This window comes from Dama dama, chromosome 3 (genome assembly GCF_033118175.1).
Source record: "Dama dama isolate Ldn47 chromosome 3, ASM3311817v1, whole genome shotgun sequence".
Lineage (NCBI taxonomy): Eukaryota > Metazoa > Chordata > Mammalia > Artiodactyla > Cervidae > Dama > Dama dama.
Genome location: NC_083683.1, coordinates 60,212,175 through 60,239,999, shown reverse-complemented (window position 1 = coordinate 60,239,999; position 27,825 = coordinate 60,212,175). Strand labels below are relative to the sequence as shown.

General features: G+C 37.2%; 1 protein-coding gene across 2 annotated transcripts in view; it reads left to right on the top strand.

Moving 5' to 3' along the window:
• Positions 1 to 9,110, top strand: part of RAP1B (RAP1B, member of RAS oncogene family) — a 43,307-nt gene extending 34,197 nt beyond the window's left edge. For both annotated transcript variants that reach the window (XM_061130505.1, XM_061130515.1), the window contains exons 3-8: positions 752 to 820; positions 2,044 to 2,100; positions 2,966 to 3,106; positions 4,861 to 5,004; positions 5,639 to 5,755; positions 7,865 to 9,110. In XM_061130505.1, the coding sequence (XP_060986488.1) occupies positions 752 to 820; positions 2,044 to 2,100; positions 2,966 to 3,106; positions 4,861 to 5,004; positions 5,639 to 5,725 (498 nt within the window). In that variant the 3' untranslated portion in view covers positions 5,726 to 5,755; positions 7,865 to 9,110. The remainder of the gene's footprint in view (positions 1 to 751; positions 821 to 2,043; positions 2,101 to 2,965; positions 3,107 to 4,860; positions 5,005 to 5,638; positions 5,756 to 7,864) is intronic.
• The last annotated feature ends 18,715 nt before the right edge of the window (positions 9,111 to 27,825 follow it).

The following is a 27,825-nucleotide window of genomic DNA, read 5'->3' as shown; positions in this document are numbered from 1 at the left end:
TATGTCTCCACATTTCAGAGCAAGATAGAAATAAATTTTGTTCGATTTCAGTTGTGAGTTGGCTTAAAATATAAATTTCATGTTACAAAAATTAAATAACTTTATTTTTAAAGCTTTTTTCAAAGTTTACCTTTGACTGTCCCACCATGTTTTTTATATCAAGAAATAGTTAAGAAAGAAGACACAACTTGACAGTGGTAGTTAAGAAGGGGAGAAACTTAGGGGAAGTAACTTGGTGAATAGTTCAGAGTTTAGCAAAGCCCCACCTTAAGATAGACTGACCATCTTGCTTTGCCACTTATTTGTCACATGAACACCCAGCACGGAATTTGACTTGCTTGGATCAAACTGAGAAGTGTGTACGGTGGAGTATGAGCTGTGTTTTCGTTTGTAAATATCCAAAGTGATGGGGAGGCACTGTGAGTGTGCACATGTGTGTGATCACCAAATAATGAGCCGCTTTCTAACTAAAATTCGCATTTAAGCCCTAAAACTGAAATAGGAACCATTTAACAATTTTTAAATATATGAGCTCTAAATTTAGACCTACCCAACTAGGAATGTTATGATTATTAATTTTTTAAAAAAGCTTTCTGAAGTAATTTTCCCACCAAATACTTATGTTTGAAGGTAGTTGTGGCTGTTTTTTTAATCAGTCGTATAACTACTTATGTGAAGTTAATGTTTTTGAATGTGCAGGCTTGGATTTGTTCTTTTTGAGGGAGTATAATGGTACGTTAATTTTTTTCAGACTGTACAGTTTGTTCAAGGAATTTTTGTTGAAAAATATGATCCTACGATAGAAGATTCTTATAGAAAGGTATGTTACTTTAGAAGGCCTTTGCTTTCAACTTTACTGTAAACATAAATTCTTGGTTTTAGCTTAATAAATATTAAATGTTGTCTATAGAGTATAGGATGAGGAGCAGAGTTAATTTATAAAATTAGTGGGGAGAACTCACATCTGATTATTTCCTGGCATTGCATGTTTACCATCTTACAAGAATCTTAATCACTCTTGCTTTATCTCTCTGTCTTGCTCACAAAGAATTTTAAGTTTACACTGACCCCCAAGTTGTAATTTGTTGCAATTTGACTTTAGAGTTGAGACATCCATTTCAGGTGGTAGTTCCATGTTTCTCCCCCAATTCTGCCCCCCCAAAGACTGAATATTCTCAGGCTCCCTGCTTTTCATATAAAGATGTAAGTACAAAAGTCTCCCTAACCTTCCTATTTACAACTCCTTGAGAAAGTTCCACTGCTCGTAATAGTAGAAAAGTTTATTACTATGTTCATTTATATAACATGCGACAATAAAACTTAATATGCAGACATGTTTAATTTAGAAGGGAGAAGATTATCCGCCGCTTTAAAGCAGCCAGCCTGGACCCTGCTGCGCTGCAGACACTGCATTTCCATTCTTCTTTTGTGTCCACTGTCTGCCAAGACTAGAAACCCTTTCTGGACCCCAGCTCTGAGGCAGCATTACCCTTTTTTCCGCATCTGTATATTTTTTTCCTAGGAAATGTTAGGTTTAAAGGGTAACAGGGATATAGAATTTTATTTGATAGCTCTCCTTCCTTGCTACCAAAAATTTTGTTCAGTATAGTGAAGGGGATGTGGTTGTAAGCAAAGGGAAAGTATATCTAAAGTATGGCAGAATTGATATAGATAGTTACTTCTGACATTATTGGAACTATTATTACATTAAATAAAAGTATTTTGAGCTGATTTGAAATTATTTCCTCTCCAGAATTAAGTGCTGAGTGATTCGCATTGAGGTTGGATCTTGTATATCTTGTAGATACCCTTATATTAAATTGAGAACTCACAGTTTTTACACTTAATGCAGTTTGAGGATAAGTAGACCTTAGTTATCCAGCTGTTTTTTTCTCCTGTTTTGTTAAAGTATGTATTACTTGAGATTAGGATCAAAGTTGCTATAATCTATGTCTGTTTTAAATATCATATTAATATTATACGTATTAAAGTAGTCTTATATACAGGAAAAAAAATGAAGATCTACCTTAATTTCCCCCCTAGCAAGTTGAAGTAGATGCACAGCAGTGTATGCTTGAAATCTTGGATACTGCAGGAACGGTATGTACAACAGTACCAAAGTGTATGCACAACTTGTGCGGTGTTGACCTTATAAATGCTAGTATTCTTACAGACAAACATTATTTAAAGTGAGGCTTGCATTAAATCCTAAAGCTGTCTTCCTTATCTTCTTGAATTCTTTTCTTGTGTGCATGGGTCATTTACTGAAGAAATAAGTAGAAAATTTGTATGAAAGTTTTCATAGCTTCACTAGTACTTTTAAAGCAAGTTAGACTGTATTTCCATATGTTAAATAATGTGGAAAATACCTGAGATTCCTCAGTGACTTTGTGAAGTATTTTGAATAGTATCTTTCATCCTTCAATATATTTACAGAACAGCTAGATCTGATGGTATCTGAAGGTGAAGGGAAGATGTACTCTGGATGTGTGGTATTCATTCATCTAATGTTTGAGTGCCTGATACGTGTTGTGGCTTGTATTCTTACACTCAAAAGCTTACAGTCTAGCGAAGGAGGAAAAGTGTGGGAAAATGTCACCATGTAGGTAACTTGCTGGTGGACCTGGGAGAACTGGAGCATTGTGAGCTAGCTGTGAGCAACTTGGTGATTTGATTTGGGTGCCTTCCGTATGGTGTCTTGAAAAGCTGCCTTCAAGCAGCCTTTGAAGATGGGACATTTCCACTTGAGTGCATTTACTGCACATGAATCTGCTCTGGTGTATTATTTTTAAATAAAACACTTATTTCTTGAAATACCAATTTTTCAAATAGCCATGGACTACAGTTTTAAGAGATGTTACATAACACTACTACATTCTTCTTTGAGCTCTAATTATAGACTTTGAAAATTGTCAAATTAACTGTCAAAACATTTTTTTAAAATGATTCTTTCTTTCAACTGTAGGAACAATTCACAGCAATGAGGGATTTGTACATGAAAAATGGACAAGGCTTTGCGTTAGTTTATTCCATCACAGCACAGTCCACATTTAATGATTTACAAGATCTGAGAGAACAGATCCTTCGAGTTAAAGACACGGATGATGTAAGCTGGCTTCATAATAAATATATTTTCTTTCAAACCCTTATTATAGTGATATCTGGTTTAAAAGTTTGAATTTAAATCCAGTTTAAACTTCATCTATTTTAAGAAGTTTGTTTTTCAAAAGCTTTTTCTTTGAAAGGGAAAAACGTACCTTTAACACTGTATATAATGTAAAAAGTGATGTAACACTATATGTAATGTAAAAATACCCTTCCTCCTGTGTAAAATAAAATTTATACCCTTCCTATTTTTTTCCCTTCATATTTTTAAATCTTGCGTTTGGTGGAGAAGGAGGAGAGGTGTCGGTGGCAAATATTACTAATAGAGCAGATGACGTTCTGGTAGATTTAAGAGCCTTTTTAATAAGAGAACAACATGTGAACATATCTCAAGCAACTATGACAGAAGGTGCAAGAAAGCCAACAAATATATTCAATTCTAATGCTAAGTAGCATGCCCCTTCTGAGTACACCATAATGGAGTTTAACCCTGTAGGAAACTTCAAAAGGATTTTTAAAATTCCTCATCACGCTATATATATAAATTCATCTTGCATCAGAATCACCTGTAAAGCTAGTTAAAACAGATTGCCAGGTCCCACTCCCAGAGTTTCTAATTCAGTAGGTCTGGAATAGGGTTCAGGAATTTGCATTTCTAACATATTTCCAGATGGTATTGGTGCTGCTGGTCTGGGCATCACACTTTTAAGAACCACTGTACTATGTATAGTTTAATTATAGCAAATATTTTGAGAGCTTGGGAGCATCTATTAGAAATATCCTCATTTCCTGGACTTCTGAAGCAGGAGGACTTTGGGGGACCTTAACATACTTAAAGCAACTTCAGTTGGAAAAGCTGTTTATCAGTGTCTCTGGTAACTACTATAGTTACATTAAACAGGTATTTATTAGTATACTACTATATATCTGTTCCTTAAAAAGTCACAAATCTTGATTTTCTAGTTTGGATTTTTTCCAGAACTTCTTTGGAGAGCCAATCTCTAAAGGATTAATAGGAATTTTACAGAATAAGGATTATTTTTCCCTGTAGTGTCCAAAAACATGATTAATATGGTCTAGATTTTTAGTACATTAAGGTGATTTTAATTTTTGGCTTTTAATATAGACTATATGAAAAGCTAAAAATTCTACCTTGAATTTTATCTACCTTCTAAATTTCTCCCTTTTTGTGTTATGAAACTGAGAATGAGCTATTTGATAAATACTTGTTAAGAAACCAGAAAATCTGAAATTGATTTGTGTCCTTTGGAGTAACACTTTAAAATTTTGGAATATATTGACTTTTTATGGTATTTCCTTTTGCATTTTCTTTTTAAAAATAAGTTTTGTGTTTTCTTACTATAATTAGTCCTTTTGTGAGGGACTTTTCCTGGCAGTCCAGTGATTAAGTCTGTGCTTCCACTGCAAGGGCATGGCTTCAGTCCCTGATCAGGGAGCTAAGATCCTGCATGCTGCACGGGGTGCCTAAAATAAAAGTCCGTTTTGATACAATTTTCATGGTTTTTCCTCCCTCTTTTATAAGTAGATCATAGCTTGTTTTCTAAAAAATGTATGTGAGAAGTTCTTAAGTTAATTATTAATGCTTTTATATTTAACTGTCAGTTTTAGTACACGTTATTAATTTAGTGTTTTTCTCTGGCATAATATAAAAACTAATCCTTATGGTTGACTCTTAGAATTTTGACTTGAATTTATGTAGCATATTTGTTTACTTATTTGTTTTTACCCGTTTAGGTTCCAATGATTCTGGTTGGTAATAAGTGTGACTTGGAAGATGAAAGAGTTGTAGGAAAGGAACAAGGTCAAAATCTAGCAAGACAATGGAACAACTGTGCATTCTTAGAATCCTCTGCAAAATCAAAAATAAATGTTAATGAGGTATGGTGTAATAGAACTCTTGATTTGGAATTTAGCATTCAGAATTAATGGAAAATAATAAGTGTATATTAACACAACCCCAAGTTAATTATGTTAATTAGCATGCTAACAACCAATAATACTATTTGAGCCTCTTTATTAAACACTGGTGGTACAGTAGAATTTACCGTAAAATGAAGTAAGATTAGTGGAAAAGAATAAGGGTGGGGAAGACAGATTTAATCTTCAGATGTATGAACAATGTTATGTAAAAGATGAAAACAAATTCAAGAAGGCATGTCTGGCTCTTGGCTTCAAGGAACTTAAAATTATGTTGTAGAATAAGAATACATAGAGTCAAAGAAGAGTAAAGGATTGTTCTCTTTGGATGATGGTAAATGTTCTGACTAAACTAAGATTTCTGCAGCTACTTAGTATTTACTTTAAGGAGAATGATGTCAGCCCTCCCAGAAAATAAACAGAAAAGTACTTGACAGTTACAAGAATACCTGGCTTTACTCTCATTCCTTAAATGAACAGAATATTTGCTTTTTGGAGAAGAGTTATGGAAAGTTCAGTTTTTTCATTGTACTCTTTCACTTGTAGTTTGGGGGGATTTCCCTACAAATTAAAAAAAATTAATAAATGTTTGCAGATCTTTTATGACCTAGTGCGACAAATTAACAGAAAAACTCCAGTGCCTGGGAAGGCCCGCAAAAAGTCGTCATGTCAGCTGCTTTAATATACTAAATGCATTGTAGCTCTGAGCCAGGTATGTTAATTTATCTTTTCTTCTGTTTTGTTTGTTTCCTCTAATTTTTAACCTCAACTTTATTAAAGGTCAAAAAAGCAAGTATAGAATTTTCTGTTGTAGAAAACAAATGGTTACTTCTTAGGAGTTAATATGATATCCTAGTAATTGAAATAATTATTTCACTTACATATGATCATCAGAAGTAAGGTATTCCACATAAGTATTCTAGATGAGTTTATCCAGTATATACTCATATCTCAGTGGGTCACTGGTTTGTGCTGACAACATAGTGATGATCAAAACCAATCTTCTCTGCTTTCCTCTTTGTTACCTTAACCTAATTAAGGTCTAGTGTAAAAGTCAGACAAACCATTGCAAAATATTATAAATGTTGCTGGCGGAATAAATGCAGCATGGTACTGATAATTAAAACCCCTGACATCATGTACCAGACAAAGTACTGCCTATATGTTAGTTGGATTTTCACAACAATTCTGTGTGGCAGAATTATTATAATTCCCATATTACAGATGAGTGAACTGAGGCACAGAAAGATTGTTCAAGCCCTATAGTTAGTGAACAGCAGAGTCAGAATTGACTCTAATGATCTGAGTACATGGCTCAGAATTTGAACTCTGAACTGATTCCCAAAGTCCATAATTAGTCACTATGCTATTATGGGTACTATCAAGAGTATTTAATTGGGGTATCAAACCAGTCAGATATGAACTGTGGATTCAGGGAAAGTCTCAGAGTGAGAGCATCTAAGTTGAAATCTGATGGATAAGTAGAAATTAGAGGGTGAAGAGTTCCCGGGCAGAGAGAACCACAGATACAACCTTGAGATGAGACAGTAGAGGAAAATTGAGCAAACATCACTATAACATAGTTTTTGAAAATAGTCATAGCAAATGAGTTAATACTTGCAAAGCAGTTAGTTCAGTACCTGGCACGTGATAAACCCTCCTCTGTTAGCTGCTGTTTGCCAAGTATCACTAAGCCATTTTTTTTTTTTTAATGTATTCTTATCCTTGGAAACTTTGGATGTTACTAGCTCTGCCTCTTCCCATATTAAATGACCCTGTACAACCATAGTACTCTGATTCTGTAGTTTTCTGGAGTTTTGTCCCTTATCTCCACTTAACGACTTTCTGCTTAGGGATACAACCTTTAATTTTTTTTTTCCTCTCCTTTCCAGCCACTTGCCCATTCTTGACGGCACACTTGTGCCTGAGCTCACACTGCCATCTGTCCTTTCCAGTTTGCTCCAGTCGGTCTGCTGAGATTTAGAAAACTTAGGAAACTCATTCAGTCTCTAAATGAGGGCTTCAAGTTCAAAGCATTTGTGGAAAGTATTTCATCAGCCACATCTATATTAACAAACATTCTGGAGCAAGTCTGATTCCCAGAAAACCAATATAAAAAGGAAGTGTTTTTTTAGCCCAGGCATATGTACAGAAAATCATCCAAAGTAAATAAATAAATGACAGACTGATAAATTCTGATTTTACCCTTTTAAGTTTAATTAGATAAGATTTTAGTGTAATAACAGCCTTCTCTGGCGTTTCTTAAGTTGGATCTGTTTTATAGAATTAAAAAATATATATCTGTCAACTGTAGAGAGCCTTCATGAAATAAATTTATTTTATTGACTTCTCTGCACCAGCTTTTTAGCCACTTACTGGAAGAGGAGGGAAGAAAAGTCTTGGAGAGCTTGGTTAGATGTGCATTCTGTACTCATGATGTAATTCTAGGATTATAAACACTCTTACAGACCAGCCATTTTGTTAGTATTGCTGCCTGTTTGATTCTAGTCAAGTTGACTTGATGTAAAATTTTAATATGGTGTTTTGTTTTGTTTTTAGTTTTCCTGCTTTTAATCTTTGGGAGGTAATACAAATAAATTTTCATTTAAGTACATTCAACTTTCATTTGAGTGGCTTTCGGGGAGGCAGCAGAATGTGTCTACCCGTGCTTTGCTGTGAATCATAGTACATGGTCATAATGTAATGATGAGAATAGGAAGCTGTATTATATTTATTTCTAACTGTTGTCTTAATATGTCCTTTTGATCTTTAGTATGCTATTTACAACCTGTGTTTTCAATTAATTTTCTCCTTTTGACAGGTCTGAAGAACTGTTGCCCAATTCAACAGTGCCAGCATTCCAACTTTGTTAAACCTACCAACATCTTAAATGGACTTTCTGTGGTGGTACCCTTTAAGAGGCGGATGAAAACTACTACATCAGTTTGCACATTCTAATCACTTTCCAGTATCACAGAGAGATTTTTACTTATATAATAGTCCTAGAGTATGCAGCTGGTAAAACCAGAGGCTACAATCCAGTATTACTGCTAAGAGACATTTTTCATCCACCAATGTTGTACATGTATGAAAATGGTGTACTGTATACTTAAACACACCCCATACTTTGTATTGGAGAGTACAATAATGTAAATCCTAAAAGCACCACTATTTTAGCATAATAAAAGAAAGTCCAAAGAGCTCCTATATAGACTACTCCAGATAACTTTGCTTCTTTGATACTTGTAGCTTATTGTAATTTTTTTTAAGAAATTCAAGGTCATTATCATTGTATTGTACAAATAAGCGCTTTGATTAACACAGCTATATAGTTTTTTTAATTTTTAAAAAACCTGTGGAGACAGTGATCTTGTCTTTAAAATATGATAGTCCTTTCGGTATAATGTCTTAGATTAAAGACGTTGCCTTTAATATCTGTTGGGAAGGAAATGTCCAGACTTTTCAAATCTTTTATTATATGTTTCCTTTTTTGTTTACATAGGGAACAATGTTTATAGTTGTGTGTACAGTGGGGGTCTACAACAAGAAGTGTATATTTTCAAACAGTTTTTTAATGATTTAACAATTTTTGTAAATCATTTTCAGGCTTCTGCAGCTGTAGATTCTCACTGTGAATCCCCTGCTTGCTCATGCATAAGTGTATTTGCAATACCAAATATACAGGTTTAGTATTTTTGCCTGTTAGTGATTGTTTCCTATGTGTAACGTTTTGGTTGAGATGTTAAATGGTGGAAGAGTACTGTGGATGTGAATGTGGGAAGTAATTTTAATCATGTGTAATTGGTCACAAGGCCTAAGTTGCAGTAACTATTGCTGTTTTATTTAACAATGCCTTGTTGCTTTGTATGCATTAACGTTTGGGTGTAAAGATTGTGTGTCTATCCAACAGGGAGCCACAGTATTTAAATTGACCAACCTAATGTTACAACTACTTTTGAGGTGGCCAAATGTAAACTAAAAGCCTTAATTAAAGTGGTGCAATTTTGTATAACTTAGCATCAGTAGTTGAATAAATTTGGATTGCCATGCAAGGGCTTGCATTATAATTACTTGCCACTTGAATGTGTTTTGTGTAATGTTTAACAGTGCTAGTTAAATAAATATGGGTCTAACTTCTTTTTAAATGTGATAGGTGCATTTTGCATAGTGTGGTTCCATAATTTAATGTTTGGGCAAGCCAAACTCATTTATTAATTACAGAAATGATGAGAGGAAAATGTCAGGTATTTTTCTTAGTATTGTTTGAATATCCACATAACCATCTTTTGAATTTTTCCTTTGGAAAGAGTTCTGTAAATCAAGCAATATTGCTTACGAACGTATGCCTTCTGGGTAGTGTTCGGTAGCTCTTTGAGGTACAGGAGGAAGAATTGAAAATACTTCAGCAGGTGTTTCACTTACGGATTTTTTTTAAACCATAGGATGCAGTTACACTTATGGTCATAAAAATCTTTTAATGAAGTGGACTCAAGTACTACTTTTTATATAATGGGTCTTTGTCTCAGATGTGCTGTAATTCCATTCTTTTTTGAAATCTGTAAACGAATCTTAAACTTTCTCAAAATATTTTCCAGCCACTGGAGAATATCAGCAGTTAATTAGTAATACCATCTAATTTAGGGATGTCTGTTAATCCCTTAGATACTTGGTATTTGAATGAGACATTTAGAAGCTTTTATTTAAAAAAAAAAAGAAATCTTATTCCTTACATATTAAACTCACAGAGTTCCATGTATTTAAAGGTTCAGTGTACCTAAAGAAAAAAATGTTGTTCTCTCAGAAACCGCACTTAACACACTTGTTTTGGCAGAACTGTTTTTATTTATAGTCATTGGGAGAAAATTAAATCTGAAAAAAGTGGCATTGTGGAGCATTGAAATCACTTCAGTTTGTTATGTCCTGTTCTATCTCTTTGGTCCTTTTTGGGGGCACCACCATTAATTCAGTTACCTTAATAAATGTTTGTTGCCTACCAGCTATGTGCCAGGCTGAATTCTAGGCTCTTAAAAACAGATAAATACTCAACAGATGAACTTAAGTAATTTCTATATCCGAAGATAGAGCAGCAACCAAGATCAACTTAGGACCCTGCCCTCCTAGAATTTATACTCCGTTTAGGGTTTTTTAGCCTCAGCACTGTAAATGCAATGTGCTAGATAATGAGTTTTCCGCTCACATTATGGGATTTTTAGCACCATCTCTAGACTCTACCCACTGGATGTAATACCACCCCCAGGTTGAAACGACCAGAATTATCTCCGGATATTGCCAGGTGTCCTTAAGTTAGATTCAGGGAAGAGGGAGATGGGTATTGAAGGGCAAGGTTGCCCCAGTTGAGAACTGTTGGTCTGATGGGAACCAGTACATTAATTACAGATATGGGTTAGGGATACAGAGTAGACAGTTTACTATAGTGAATAAGAACATGGGCTCCAGAACCATATTTCCTGGATTTCTAATCCCTGCTCTGCCACCTCCTAGCATGTAAGCCTGGGTAGGTTCCTCAGTTGCTTTATCTGTATAACGGGAATGTTAGTAACGTCTATTTCATAGGCTTTAAAGGGGTTACCCAGGTGGTGCTAGTGGTAAAAACTCTGCAATGTAAGAGATGTGGGTTCGATCCCTGGGTTGGGAAGATCCCCTAGAGAAGGACATGGCAACCCACTCCAGTATTGTTACCTAGAGAACCCATGGACAGAGGAGCCTGGTAGGCTACAGTCCATGGGTTCACAGTTGGACACAACTGAAGTGACTTAGCATGCATGCACAAAGAGAGTGAAGTACTTGGCCAGTGTCATCCTCCAGGTCAGTATTTGTCTTATTTCTTATTTTGTATCTTGCTAACAGAAATAGGGCTGGGGGTTGGCAGATGCACCATTGTCTCCCATACAAAATAACTGCAGCTTAGGAATGCAAATCATGGACTTTCTGGTGCTTAAATGGAAAAAAAAAAAACCTAAAGTCAAAAAACTCGTTCTTTTTTCATGTCCCCAAGGATACTTGGAGAAAGGTTTAAGTTTTTGGAGAAAACAGTGGTATTTCACTTTTTTTCTAAAAAGTGTAAAAACCCTGTTTTAACTTTCATGTTGATTCAGCTCTTTTTCTTAAATGTATAGTCTTTACTACATGTGGATATTATGAGTAGTTTTAAAACCTCTATTTATGAAAATGTTTGCTTTTTTTAAAGTCATTTCATCTTTAGATGTGGGGCAGCAAACTTAGAATCAGTAATTTTTACTGCAACATTTTTTTATTCCAGTTTATCTGTTTTCATTAAATTTAATCCTTATTATTCTGCCTCTTTAAATCACAAAGTGTAGAGTTTATTAATATTTTGTAATCAATACTCCTACAACCTTGTCTTAGAAATCAGTGTTTGCAGTTTTACCTCTCAAACTAACAGTGAGCCTTAACAAATTGTGACTTGCAAGACTCAAAAAATTGTAATCTCTTCTGTACTTTGTTACAGTGCATCCATACATCGGATATTTCATGACTGCATGAGAGAAGTGAAAGAGATTGAAAATAGAACTAAACTTCTGTGCCCTTAACTGACCATTAAAAGAATATATGAGTCCTTGTTAGGATATTGATGATACTTATCAAAACTCTAAACCTATTAATGGAGCAACTAAGTTTGTAAGCTTAACATTAGTTTATCTTTGAAAGGTAGAAATAAGATACTGCTAAATAGGTCAGTTTTCTAAATGCTACAGAAGCATTCCGTATGTTGCACATACTCTGAACTTGGTCCTTTAAAACCCTTTGGTATAGATTACTGACCTTACAAATGATTTATTTTTTCAAAAATTAGGGGTATCCACGCAAATTTTGTATCAAAATCATCAACAAATGCTTTTGAAAAAAAAAAAAACGCATTTGGTATCATATTTACTATGTTCCAAGCACTGTTTACTATGCTAGCGTGGATAGAGCAGGGATGTTCTGCCCTCACAGAGCTTAGATTCTACTGGGGAAGGGGGAGTCATCAAATGAGCAAGGATAATCTATTAAACTATCTCAGAACTTTCATTTGGGACAATTTAATGATTCAGGAAAGCATAATATCATTTAATATGTATAAAGATTTTATCATTTATCAGCAGTTAATTGTCTGAAAGGGTATGGAGAGAATTTTTACTGTTCTTTTGTTGTGCTACAAAACAGTAAACCTGATTTTTAACCTTAAAAAAGCAGGTTAAACTTAGTTTAACCTGATTTTCCTTATACAATGTCTTAAATGCAAAATTATCCATATTTAGTGTTTGAGTCAGAACACAAGTTTTTTTCCTGAAAACTAAATAATGCAGATTCTACAGAATTTTAATATGAATAACATATTTAGTTACATCAAAAGGTTACAGGAGTTTTCAAAAGCCTTCATTGTTTCTCTCTGTCATTATTACTCATTCAAATTTCTATTTATAGTGTGTTAATTTATGTCCTCTGGGAGAAGTAAGCTCATAATGGGAAATTCTGTTACTGTCAAACTTCTGAATAAGAAAGGTGCTGTGCGTGGAGGAGAGGGGAGTAGCAAAAAGTAAATGAGAGAATAAACCCAGTCCCTATTGCCAGGGTTCTTAATGTTTCAGTGGTGGGGAATAAGCAAAAATCCAATACCTCATTTCTAACCACAGAGTTCATGCTCCATTATCCATACTAATCCAAGTGACTAACAGTAAAAACTGTATTTTGCTTTAAAATGTATGGACTGTTGATTTATATTTCTCTTAGTTTTATTCAGTTCACTGTTAATTAGATTCTCAGAGCAGATCAACCAGTGATGGAAATTAGAAAGAAATGAGTGTCTTTAATACTGGAAGTGGGGAAGATAAAGTAGGTACAGTGCAGAGGGGGTACTAGAGAGCCGCTCTGCTGTTCTAAATGGGAGGAATAGGACTAAAGCAGTGTATTTTTTTTTTCAAACTTAATTGAAGGAAAATTGCCTCACAGTATTAATATTGTGTTGGCCTCTGCCATACACCAACATGAGTCAGCCATAGATGTGTGGGTATATATATGTACTCTCCCTTTTTAATGTCCCCCCCATGTCTTACTCCTCTAGGTTTTTAGAGTCCCGGTTTGAGTCCTTGAGTTATCCAGCAGATTCCTATTGGTTACCCGTTTTACACATGGTAGTACATATATCCTTCCATTACTCTCTTCATTCAGCCCACCCTTCCGCTAGCGCATGCCCATAAGTCTGTTCTCTATGTCTGCATCGCCATTTTTGCCCTATAAATAGGTTCATCAGTACCATCTTTCCAGATTCTATATATATGTACTAATATACAATATTTGTTTTTCTCATTCTGACTACAGTTCAGTCACTCAGTCGTGTCCAACTCTTTGCAACCCCGTGGACTGCAGCACACCAGGCCTCACTGTCCATCACCAACTCCCAGAGTTTATTCAAGCTCATGTCCATTGAGTCAGTGATACCATCCAACCGTCTCATCCTCTGTCATCCCCTTCTCTTCCCACCTTCAATCTTGCCCTGCATCAGGGTCTTTTCAGATGAGTCAGTTCTTTGCATCAGATGGCCAAAGTATTGGAGTTTCAGCTTCAGCATCAGTCCTTCCAATGAATATTCAGGACTGACTTCCTTTATGATCGACTGGTTGGATCTCCCTGCAGTCCAAGGGACTCTCAAGAGTCTTCTTCAACACCACAGTTCAAAAGCATCAATTCTTTGGTTCTCAGCTTTCTTTACAGTCCAACTCTCACATTCATACATGACTACTGGAAAAACCACAGCTTTGACTAGACGGAGCTTTGTTGGCAAAGTAATGTCTCTGCTTTTTAATACGCTGTCTAGGTTGGTCATAACTTTTCTTCCAAGGAGTAAGCGTCTTTTCATTTCATGGCTGCAGCCACCGTCTGCAGTGATTTTGGAGCCCAAAAAAATAAAGTCTGCCAGTGTTTCCACTGTTCCCCATCTATTTCCCAAGAAGTGATGGGACCAGATGCTATGATCTTAGTTTCCTGAATGTTGAGTTTTAAGCCAACTTTGTCAGTCTCTTTCACTTTCATCAAGATGCTCTTAGTTCTTTGCTTTCTGCCATAAGGGTGGTATCATCTGCATATCTGAGATTATTAATATTTCTCCCGCCAATCTTGATTCCAGCTTGTGCTTCATCCAGCTCAGCGTTTCTCATGATGTACTCTGCATATAAGTTAAATAAGCAGGGTGACAGCATACATTCTTGACACACTCCTTTCCCAATTTGAAACCAGTCTGTTGTTCCATGTCCAGTTCTAACTGTTGCTTCCTGATCTGCATAGAGGTTTCTCACGAGGCAGGTCATGTGGTCTGGTATTCCCATCTCTTGAAGAATTTTCCACAGTTTGTTGAGGTCCACACAATCAAAGGCTTTGGCATAGTCAATAAAGCAGAAGTAGATATTTTTCTGGAACTCTCTTTGTGGATGATCCAGTGGATATTGGCAATTTGATCTCTGGTTCCTCTGCCTTTTCTAAAACCAGCTTGAACATCTCTAAGTGCACGGTTCACGTACTGTTGAAGCCTGGCTTGGAGAATTTTAAGCATTACTTTACTAGCGTGTGCTGCTGCTGCTGCTGCTGCTAAGTTGCGTCAGTCATGTCCAACTCTGCGACTCCATAGACGGCAGCACACTAGCGTGTGAGATGAGTGCAACTGTGCGGTAGTCTGAGCATTCTTTGGCATTGCCTTTCTTTGGGATTGGAATCAACACTGACCTTTTCCAGTCCTGTGGCCACTGCTGAGTTTTCCAAATTTGCTGATTTATTGAGTGCAGCATTTCACATCATCATGTTTTAGGATTTGAAATAGCTCAACTGAAATTCCATCACCTCCACTAGCGTTGTTTGTAGTGATGCTTTCTAAGGCCCACTTGACTTTGCATTCCAGGATATGTGGTTCTAGGTTGATGATCACATCATCGTGATTATCTGGGTCATGAAGATCTTTTTTATATAGTTCTTCTGTGTATTTTTGCCACTTAATATCTTCGGCTTCTGTTAGATCCATACCGTTTTTCTCCTTTATTGTGCCCATCTTTTCATGAAGAATTCCTATCGTATCTCTAATTTTCTTGAAGAGATCTCTAGACATTCCCATCCTATTGTTTTCCTCTGTTTCTTTGCACTGATCACTGAGGAGATGTTTCTTATCTTCCTTGCTGTTCTTTGGAACTCTGCATTCAAATGGATATATCTTTCCTCTCCTCCTTTGCCTTTTGCGTCTCTTCTTTTCTCACCTATTTGTAAGGCCTCCTCAGACAACCATTTTGCCTTTTTGCATTTCTTTTCCATGGGGATGGTCTTGATCCCTGCCTCCTGTACAATGTCACAATCCTCCATCCATAGTTCTTCAGGCACTCTGTATATCAGATCTAATCCCTTGAATCTATCCCTTGAATCTATTTGTTACTTCCACTGTGTATTCATAAAGGATTTGATTTACATTGTACCAGAATGGTCTACTGGTTTTTCCATACTTTGTTCAATTTAACTCTGAATTTGGCGATAAGGAGTTCATAATCTGAGCCACAGTCAGTTCCCGGTCTTGTTTTTGCTGACTGTATAGAGCTTCTCCATCTTTGGGTGCAAAGGATATAATCAGTTTGATTTTGGTATTGACCACCTGGTGATGTCCATGTGTAGAGTCTTCTCTTGTGTTGTTGGAAGAGGGTGTTTGCTATGACCAGTGCATTCTCTTGGCAAAACTCTATTGGCCTTTGCCCTGCTTCATTCTGTACTCCAAGGCCAAATTTGCCTTTTACTCCAGTTATTTCTTAACTCCCTACTTTTGCATTCCAGTTCCTTATAATGAAAAAGATATCTTTTTTGGGTATTAGTCCTAGAAGGTCTTGTAGGTCTTCATAGAACTGTTCAGTTTCTTCAGCATTACTGCTCAGGGCATAGACTTGGATTTCTGTGATATTGAATGGTTTGCCTTGGAAACAAACAGAGATCATTCTGTCGTTTTTGAGATGCATCCAAGTACTGCATTTCAGACTCTTTTGTTGACTGATGGCTACTCCATTTCTTCTAAGGGATTCTTGCCCACAGTAGTAGATATAATGATCTTCTAAGTTAAATTCACCCATTCCAGTCTATTTTAGTTCACTGATTCCTAAAATTTTAGGAATTTTAGGAATTTAGTTCTCCTGTTTGACCACTTCCAATTTTCCTTGATACATGGACCTAACATTCCAAGTTCCTATGTAATGTTGCTCTTTTTGACTGACTTTACTCTGTAATGAGCTCTAGGTTCATCCACGTCATTAGAATTGACTCATAGATTCCTTTTTAATGGCTGAGGAATATTCCACTGTGTGTATGTACTGCAGTTCCTTTGTCTGTCTGTATGATAATAGACATCTAGGTTAAAGCAACAAATTTCGACAGCTGTGTGAAAGATAACCCAGGAAGTGTGATGTTAGAGAGAGAGCCACCCCACCCAGTGTGTATGCTGCTTGGGTCTGTAAGCAGGAAGTGATTCACTGGAGCTGTGGTGAGAAAGCCCAAAATGTTTTTTAAAGGAATAATTGGAGAATTGGTTAGTGGCTTAAGTGTGGGGATTGAAGGAAAGACAGACATAGTGGATTATATTAGCCAGACTGGAGGAGATGAACACCAATGGTGATAAAATACAGAAGCCAGCAAGGAATTTCGGTTTTTAGTGCATGAGTAGAGAACTTTTCGGTATGACAAAGTTTAAGCGAGGTGTTTTAAAGAGTATCTTCTGAGGACAGGTGGATTTTAACAGACTTTGAAGTCTTTGGTGTACAAAAGGCAACTGAAACCATAGTGAACGAAATTATAAGGATTAAGTATAGAGAAATATAAGAAAACCAGGTCTAAATGGGGTGGGGAAGAGAAAGATTGGAGTGCAAAGAATTGCTCTTACAAAGATAAAGGCAGAGAAGGCAGCAAATAGCCTTCTATAGCCAGAGAATACAGCATCTTCGACGGCAAAAGAGTAAGACTGTGACCCCACTATTTGTCTTGCACTGCAGGCCAGCAGTAATTCATTCTCTAGATGTATCATAATTTGTCTCTTCATATACTTCTTAGTAGGAAAATGGCTACTGATCTAAGGAAATGATAGGATAGTTTGGGAAATACCATCTTCTTATTAATACCAGGTCCATGTATGTCTGCAGGCATACTTCAGTTATTTTCAGGTTTAATTCAGACCACTGCAATAAAGTGAATATTGCAGTAATGGAAGTCAGTGAGTTTTTTAGTTTCCCAATGCATGTAAAAATTGTACTATAATGTATTAAGTGTGCAATAACATGTCTTAAAGAAAAAAAAAACTACAAACCTCATTTAGAAGTACTTTTATTACTAAAAGATGCTAATCAACATTCGCGCCTACATCATGCCCTAATCTTTTTGGTGGTGGGGAATCTTGCCTCAGTGTCGGTGGCTGCTGATGGATCAGGGTAGTACTTGCTGAAAGCTAGAATGGCTGTGGCAGTTTCTTAAAATAAGGCAACAGTGAGGTTAGCCACATGGGTCAGCTCTTCCCTTCATGAACAACTTTTCTGTAGCATGCAATGCTGTTTAGTAGTATTTAACTCAGAATTTCTTTCAAAATTGGAGTCAGTCGTCTCAAACCCTCCTGTTGCATTATCTACTAAGTTTACGTAATATTATAAATCCTTTATTGTCATTTTGGCATTTTCATAGCATCTTAACCAGGAATAGATTCCATCTCAAGAAACCACTCTGTTGATCCATAAGAAGTGACTCCTCATCCATTTGAAGTTTTATTGTGAGATTGCAACAATTCCATCACATCTTCAGGCTCCACATCTAGTGCTAGTTCTTTTGCTACTACCACTACATCTACAGTTACTTCGTCTACTGAAATCTTGAACCCTTCAAAGTCATCCATGAGAGTTGGAATCAGCTTCTTCCAAGTTCCTATTAATGTTGATATTTTGACCTCTTTCTGAATCAGGAAAATTTTTGGTTTGATTTTTTTTTCCCTTTCCATTATGATTTATTATAGGATATTGAATATAATTGCCTGTGCTATAGGGTAAGACCTTGTTGTTTATCCATTCTATATATAATAGTTTGCATCTTCTAGTCCCAGACTCCCAATCCAATCCTCCCCAACCTCCCTACCCCTGGGCAACCACAAATCTGTTCCCTGTGTGAATTTTCTGTTTCAGAAATAAGTTCATTTGTGTCATATTTTAGATTTCCACAGTAAGTGATATCATATGGTATTTGTCTTTATGATTTCACCTAGTATGATAATCTCTAGGTCCATTCTTGTTGCTGCAAATGGCATTGTTTCATTCTTTTCTATGGCTGAGTTCTATTCCTGTGTCTGTGTGTATGCGTGTGTGTACACACCACATCTTTATCCATTCTTGTCAGTGGACATTTAGGTTGCTTCCACGTCTTAGCTACTGTAAATAGTGCTGCTCTGAACATAGGGGTACATGTATCTTTTCCAATTATTGTTCTGTCTATATATGTGCCCAGAAGTGGAATTGCTGGATCATATGGCAACTGTATGTTTTTTAAGGAAACTCTATCTAGTTTTCCATTGTAGCTGCACCAATTTACATTCCCACCAAAGTGCCAGAATGTTCCCTCTTCTTCACACCCTCTCCAGCATTTGTTATTTGTAGACTTTTTAATGATGGCCATTCGAATTAGGAATATTCTTAATATCATCTAGAATGGTGAATTCTTGCCAGAAGATTTTCAAATTACTTTGCCCATATCCATCAAAGAAATCACTGTGTGTGGCAGTTATAGCCTTACGAAATGTAGTTCTTTAATAAAACTTGAAAGTCAAAATTACTTCTTGATCCATGGGCTGTAAAACAGATGTTGTGTTAGTAGGCGTGAAAACAACATAAATCACCTTGTATATCTCCATCAGAGCTCCTGGATGACCAGGTGCATTGTCAATGAGCAGTACTGAATTTGAAAGGAATCTTTTATTATGAACAGTAGATCTCAACAGTGGGCTGAAAATCTCAGTAAACTGTGTTGTAAACAGATATGCTGTCATCTAGGCTTTAATTTTCTATTTATAGTGCATAATCGTGAGTGAGTGAAGTCGCTCAGTTGTGTCCGACTCTTTACGACCCCATAGACTGTAGCCTACCAGGTTTCTCTGTCCGTGGGATTTTCCAGGCAAGAATACTGGAGTAGGTTGCCATTTCCTTCTCCAAGAGATCTTCCCGACCCAGGGATTGAACCCGGGTCTCCCGCATTGTAGGCAGACGCTTTACCATCTGAGCCACCAGGGAAGTCCTCTAAATTATGCTAAATCACAGTAGATTTAGCATAATTCTTAAGGGCCCTAGGATTTTCAGAATGGCAAATGAGCATTGGCTTCAACTTCGTTGCTAGTCATGTTAGACCCTAACAAGAAAGTCAGCCTGTCCTTGAAAGCTTTGGAGTCAAGCATTGACTTCTTTCTAGCTAGGAAAGTCCTACATGGCATCTTCTTCTGATAGAAGATTGTTTTGTCTACATCAATAATCTATTTAATGTAGCAACCTTCATTAATTGTCTTACCTAGATGTGGATAATCTTCACCTTGCACTTTATGTTATGCAGGCGGCTTCTTAAATCTCAGGAACCAACTTGTGCCATTTTTCGTTCTGCAGTTTCCTCACCTCTCTCAACCTGCATAGAATGGAAGAGAGGGCTTTGCTGTGGATTAGATTTTGGTTCCAGAGAATGTTGTGGCTGGTTTAGTAGTTTTACTACAACTTTCTTCATAGCAGCAATAAGGAGTAGCACTTTTAATTTCCTTCAAGAACTTTTCCTTAGCACTCACAATAGGGCTGACTGGTACAAGAGGCTTTGGACATGCTTCTCTCACTAAGTTTAATCGTTTCTGGCTTCTGATTTAAGATGAGAGACATTCAACTCATTCTTTCAGTTGAACGCTTAGAGGCCATTGTAGGGTTATTATTTGGCCTAATTTCAATACTGTTGTGTATCAAAATAAGGAAGCCTGAGGAGAGGGCAGGAGACAGGAATAACCAATCAGTGAAACAGAAAACCACTCACAACAACATTTATTAAGTTTGAGGCCATATACAGGCATCTAAAACAATTACAATGTTAACAGAGATCACTATAACAAATACAATGATAATGGAAAAGTTTGAATATTATAAGAATTACCAGAATGTGACAGCAAGCAAAATGTGAGCAAATGCTGCTGGAGAAAATGGTGCCATTAGATTTACTTGATACAGGGTTGCCAAAAACTGAATTTGTGTAAGAAATGCGATATCTGCAAAATTGCAATAAAGTGAGGCATGTATAAAGTCTGTTTCAGAACCAGTGTTGACAAATTAAATTCAGCTCTACCAAGTCCACAAGGCATCTTTCAAATATGTGTCATTGAAATATTTCTCCTTTCCAATGATACAAACATTTTTGTTCCTCTTAATGTTAGCAAGTCCAAGCTTGCCCTGCTCACTGCACAGCAGACCAGTGAGAGTGAGAACTAAAGTGTTGAGACAAGGAATACGACTTTATTCAGTAAGTCAGCTTACTGAGAAGATGGCAGACTAATGTCTCAACCATCTTACCTGGGTCTGGGTACCAGGTTTCTTTTTATGGATCAGAGATGTTCAGGAAGCAAAGTAAAAAGGCCATCATTAATCTTGCAGATATCTTATAGAATGGCAAGCCTCCTGCAGGGAATCTGTTTACTTCTTTCCAGCCATCTACAGGTGGACAGGGTTCTGAACAAAAGCACTTTAGTTGAACAGGTAAGGGGCAGGATTCTCTGAGGCAGACCTTTATGTATGATTATAATAACAAAAACAACAGAAAGCAAGTCAAATAGTTTCAACAAGGAGTCAGAATTGACTTCTTGCAACATTATTTTTCTTAAATGTGACAGCTTGGTGCTTTACCCCATAAAAATGTCTTAGAAAGGTAAATTACTGTTAACTGGGTTCTCATTATTTTTACAACATGTTTCTTAATATTTTCTAAAAAGATACTGTTGTCCTAGCTAGGCAGTATATATTAGTTCCTAGGGCTACTGTAACAAATTACCACAAATTTGGTGACTCAAAACAGAAACTTTATGAGAGTTCTAAAGGCCAAAAGCCCCAAATCAAAGTGTTGGCAAGCCTCGCTCCCTCTAGCAGCTCCAGGAGGTAAATCGTTCCTTCCTGCCCATATTCCTCAGCATGACCCTGGTCTCTCCAAACTGCCTCTATCTCTGTATATCTGTATGTCTCTCACCTCTTTTAAAGATACTTGTGTTGGCATTCAGGGCCCACCTCTATAATCCAGCATAATCTCAAGATCCTAAATCACACTTGCAAAGACCCTTTTTTCCAAAATAAAGATAAAATTCACAGGTTTGGGGATTAGGACATGAAAGTACCTTTGGAAGCCAGTATCCACCTACCACACAGTGTTTTATTAATTTTGCAATGACAGAGACCAGCATAGATCTACTCTAGGGTAATTCAAAATGTGCCGAATTGAATCAACAGACCCAAGGGTCTCTAGAGAGATCCTACCTACGAAAGCTTCAGAATTAAGCTACTCTGCAGAGATCCTTCTAAGGGAAACGAAGAGTCAGTAGAGACCTTCAGGAATCAATAAGAGGTCCAGTCTGGGCTATTTCCACAATTCTAGAACCAATAGAGTGAAATTCTGTTAATCGGTATCCCTGAACTACTTTATTTTATTACTTATTACTGAATTACCTTCCACTTGGGTTAGCACACATCCTGTCTACGCAACGTATTTTGTATTATTCATTGATCAATGATAACAGAAACTTCCCCCTTCTACTGACTTAGATTTAGGAGTGATATAATTAGCAAACTTTATTTTCTCTGCTTTTCATTTCTAGACACAAGAAAAAGGGCTTTCCCTCCACCTCACCCTCTCACCTTTAATCAGACTTGAATGATTCATATTAGAAGAAAATGAGTGCTTCTGAAACCAGTGTCATGATTTAGGTTTTATTCAACTCCCACACTGAATTGGTTTGTTTACTGCCTTTGTTTTTAGAAATGAGAATAATGGATGGGCACAAGAGTTAAATGGTAAAAATTTATTTGGTTGGAGTAAACTACATTGAACATTCAAGCAAAGTAGGGATTAATTCAGTCCAGTGGGGTTCGGGGTTTTATATTTGGTAGGAATACTGCAATAAGTTTCTGCAAGATTTCTCAAAAATGAATTTGGACCTTCTCCAGATAGGCTTTATCTGTTTATTATTTCTGGTAACTATTTGAGGTAATGGTAAAAGGAGAGAGTAACCATCTGTAGGATTTACATGTTTAAGATACAAACTTAGAGTTCCCAGAAGTTGATTCAATCATTCTCTACCAGAACTATTCTGGAAAATGTTCTCATTTCATTCATTTATTCCTTTGGATCTTCAAACTTTCACTAAAGCATGACTTAGATCATACAAGATGATGTTAGCCACCGTCATGCCACCCAATGCTGTCATGGAGTATGTCCCCACAGAAGAAAGAGGCAGCCACCATGTCTCCCTTCATCCTTCCACTCTGAACCAGTACAGGATACTCTGGTGGTCAGGACTTCCTCCCCTTGTCAGGATGTGGCTAATGCTGGATACAGAATTAATGATTTTGTTGCCCTGGGCCCCCTGCCAAGGTTCTTGTTCAGGGAGGGTAAAGAGGACAGATCTCAGGATGTCGTCCAAATAGGATAGGAGTAAAATGTCAAAACATGTCAGCCCTGGACAGTGAAGACAATTTACAGTGCCATCTCCCCCCAAATTGTCTGCTGGAAGACACCAACAGCTCATCTCCCCAAGGCTATTGCATCATACGAGACGACTTTTTTTCTTAGCTTAGTTACTTGTGAAACTCACTGAGAGGAGCAGTAGAATTAGTCAAAATTGGCTCAACTGCTCTCTCTCACTTTGAAGGAGAACAAATTCTAGGAAACAGATTCCGTGACAGGCCTCCTTGACCTGCACACAATAAACTCAAAAACACCCCATGAGTTAAATCAAAATATATTCAATCAGTTCAGTCGCTCAGTCGTGTCCGACTCTTTGCAACCCCATGAAACGCAGCACGCCAGGCCTCCCTGTCCATCACCAACTCCTGGAGTCTACCCAAACCCATGTCCATTGAGTCAGTGATGCCATCCAACCATCTCATCCTCTGTCATCCCCTTCTCCTGCCCTCAGTCTTTCCCAGCATCAAGGTCTTTTCAAATGAGTGAGCTCTTCGCATGAGGTGGCCAAAGTATTGGAGTTTCAGCTTCAGCATCAGTCCTTCCAATGAACACCCAGGACTGAGCTCCTTTAGGATGGACTGGTTGGACCTCCTTGCAGTCCAAGGGACCCTCAAGAGTCTCCTCCAACACCACAGATCAAAAGCATCAATTCTTCAGTGCTCAGCTTTCTTTATAGTCCAACTCTCACATCCATACATGGCTACTGGAAAAACCATAGCCTTGACTAGATGGACCATTGTTGGCTAAGTAATGTCTTTGCTTTTTAATATGCTATCTAGGTTGGTCATAACTTTCCTTCCAAGAAGTAAGTGTCTTTTAATTTCATGGCTGCAATCACCATCTGCACTGATTTTGGAGCCCCCCCCAAAAAAAGTCTGACAGTGTTTCCACTGTTTCCCCATCTATTTGCCATGAAGTGATGGGACCAGATGCCATGATCTTAGTTTTCTGAACTTTGAGCTTTAAGCCAACTTGTTCACTCTCCTCTTTCACTTTCATCAAGAGGCTCTTTAGTTCTTCTTCATTTTCTTCCATAAGGGTGGTGTCATCTGCATACCTGAGATTATTGATATTTCTCCCAGCAATCTTGATTCCAGCTTGTGCTTCTTCCAGCCCAGCATTTCTCGTGACGTACTCTGCATATAAGTTAAATAAGCAGGGTGACAATATACAGCCTTGATGTACTCCTTTTCCTATTTGGAACCAGTCTGCCATTCCATGTCCAGTTCTAACTGTTGCTTCCTGACCTGCATACAGGTTTCTCAATCTAGCATTAAACCTAGTTTGGAGAAAGCAATGGCAGCACAATACAGTACTCTTGCTTGGAAAATCCCATGGATGGAGGAGCCTGGTAGGCTGCAGTACATGGGGTCGCTAAGAGTCGGACACGACTGAGCGACTTCACTATCTTTTCAAAAGGAAGATAACTGTGAAGTGGTAGTTTCCTGAGATTGTTGTAAAAATTATGTACTAATTTTTATTTTTATTTATTACATAATAACAATCTATGAATCATTTCCAAATATAGACTATTTCTCTGCTCTCTTACTGTCATCATATCATGATGAGAGAATCACAAATAAAAGCTTAAGAAAGTTGGGGAGGTTAAGCCTCCATTTTAAACCAATTAAAATGGAGAATGATGAAAGAAGAAAAATCAGCGATAGCTAAATTCTTATTCTTTGGCATGATGTTCCCATGAGAAACTTGAGATTGAAGAACTCATAAACTCTTGCTAGTTGAGAAGTAATAACAATATTAGTTATTTCTTGGACCTCTTACTATGTGCCACCCACTGCTGTAAGCAATTTCAGGTGTTTATCTTATTTAGCTTTTAGAACAACGCTATAAAATGCTGTAAAATATTAGTGTTCCCTAGTGGTGCTTAAGGATGCCTTGTCAATAGACCAAGACATAAACACTAGAAAATGAAACTATTAGAAATGAATACCCTAAAGGCTCAATAAGTTTATTAGAATTATTCAGGAACTTAGGAAAGTAGGGCTTCCCTTGTGGCTCAGCTGGTAGAGAATACGCCTGCAGTGCAGGAGACCTGGGTTCGATCCCTGGATTGGGAAGATCCCCTGGAGAAGGGAAGGGCTATCCACTCCAGTACTCTGGCCTGGAGAATTCCATGGACTCTGTAGTCCATGGGGTAACAAAGAGTAGGACACAACTGAGCGACTTTCACTTAGGAAGGTTACAATACAAAATAAATATGCCAAAAATCAATAGCTTTTTCTGTATTCACAGTAAGTACTTAGGAATTGATATGAGGGTAACTATAACAAAAATTATAAATGTCTCAAGGAATAAAGCCAACAAGAAAGAGTTATATAAAAGTCTTACTGGGGCTTCCCTGGTGTCTCAGTGGTAGAGAATCTGCCTGCCAATGCAGGAGACACAGGTTCAAATCCCTGATCTGGGAAGATAACACTTGCTACAGAGCAACTAAGCTGGTGCAGAGAGCTACAGAACCTGTGCTCTGGAGCCCAGGAGCCGCAACTACTGAAGCCCGTGCACCTAAAGCTCGTGCTCCACAACAAGAGAAACCACCGCAGTAAGAGACCCACCCCCACGCCCCACAACTGGAGAAAAGCCCGTGCGGCAGTGAAGATCCGGCACAGCCAAAAGGCAATTAAAAACTATTTTTAACCTCTGAGCCACCAGGGAAGCCCAAAATTATTTTTTAAAAAAAGTCTTATTAAAGAACATAAATCATAAATCTAAACAAATTCTTTATTCTTGAATGGGGAGACAGTATCATAAAATTTCCCCATATGAGCATTTTAATGTAATATGATTCTTATTTGAATTTCAACTGGTGACATGTTGGAATTGAACTGAATGATCTTAAAGTTCAAGTGAAAGGAGAAATAACCTTAATTGGTAGAGTTGAATTGAATCCAGAAGTAGATTCTAGTATACAAGTTACTATGTGACAAAATTTTATTTCAATAAGAATGTTACTTGGAAAATGCTGACACAACTAGCTATCCGTTGGAAGAAAATGAAAGTGCAACCCCTTTATCACACAAAAAGAAACTTCCAGATATATTAAATTTTTTAAATTAAGTATAAAGTAAAGCAAAAAGGAGTACGTCAAGGCTGTATATTGTCACGCTGCTTATTTAACATATATGCAGAGTACATCATGAGAAATGCTGGGCTGGAAGAAGCACAAGCTGGAATCAAGATTGCTGGAAGAAATATCAATAACCTCAGATAGTCAGATGACACCACCCTTATGGCAGAAAGTGAAGAAGAACTAAAGAGCCTCTTGATGAAAGTGAAAGAGGAGAGTGAACAAGTTGGCTTAAAGCTCAACATTCAGAAAACTAAGATCATGGCATCTGGTCCCATCACTTCATGGCAAATAGATGGGGAAACAGTGGAAACACTGTCAGACTTTATTTTTGGGGGCTCCAAAATCAGTGCAGATGGTGATTGCAGCCATGAAATTAAAAGACAAGTACTTCTTGGAAGGAAAGTTATGACCAACCTAGATAGCATATTAAAAAGCAGAGACATTACTTTGCCAACAAAGGTCCGTCTAGTCAAGGCTATGGTTTTTCCAGTGGTCATGTATGGCTGTGAGTTGGACTGTGAAGAAAGCTGAGTGCCGAAGAATTGATGCTTTTGAACTGTGGTGTTGGAGAAGACTCTTGAGAGTCCCTTGGACTGCAAGGAGGTCCAACCAGTCTATCCTAAAGGAGCTCAGTCCTGGGTGTTCATTGGAAGGACTGATGCTGAAGCTGAAACTCCAATACTTGGCCACCTCATCCAAAGAGTTGACTCATTGGAAAAGACCCTGATGCTGGCAGGGATTGGGGGCAGGAGGAGAACGGGACGACAGAGGATGAGATGGCTGGATGGCATCACCGACTTGATGGACATGAGTTTGGGTAAACTCCAGGAGTTGATGATGGACAGGGAGGCCTGGCGTGCTGCGATTCATGGGATCGCAAAGAGTCGGACATGACTGAGCGATTGAACTGAACTGAAAACAAAGCTAAGAGATTGGAAGTATAGTCTGGAGGTAAGGGAGAACTTCTTAGCAAATTTAAGAAACTCAAAAGCTACTTTAAATGAAAATATTTTATACATTTAAATTAGTGAAATTAAAGAATTTATAAATTTAAAATTTGGCAAAGTATATTACAAAGTCAATTGATTTGGGAAGATACAACAAAATATATAGTTGTTAATATCTATAAAATACAAAAGGTTCTTAAGAATGGAGAAGAAACAATCCAAAAGAAAAGTGGGTGAAAGATGTTAGTAAGCAGTTCAGAGAAGAGCAAATTCAAATGGCCCATAAACATAAAAAGTTGCTCAAAGTAACTAGTAGCCAGAGAAGTGCAAAACCATGTACCAAAGAACCCCAAAAACAGGGAAAATTTGAAAAGGAGATAACAACAATCCGAGAAGGAAGGTTAGAGGGCAAGAAAGGAGTCATATATTGCTCATGGAAATGTGCCATGTGGAGATTTTGGTAAGCAAAAGTCTTAATTTGCTGTCTGCTGTTATTTATTAAAATTCAAACTAGGCATATTTGACTCAGCTATTCCTACTCCTGATAACTATAGCAAAGACACACATACACACACACACACACACACACATATACAAGGCTGACACAATGTAGTAGAAAAAACAGAACTAGGGTGAATGACCATCAAAAGTGAATAAATTATGATGCAGTCACAATATAGAATATTATGCACCCATTAAAAATGAATGTGATGTTTGATGGTTGACTTAGAGGGATTTCTCTGAGGTATTGAAAGTGAACAAAGCAAAATGCAAGGAAGGATTGTGGGTGTATTACATGAGCCTGGAAAAGGTACTGAAAAATACCATCCAGGTTGTTAACATGGTTATAGAGGAGAGGAAGGTTAAGGAAGTTAGAGCTAGGGAGATTTCAGTACATAAGGGACGAAAAGCAAAAACATACCTATGGGAAAACAAATCAGGATCAGAAAGACAGAGAATTCCTCATTGTCAGTAATACGTAAATAAGTTTCT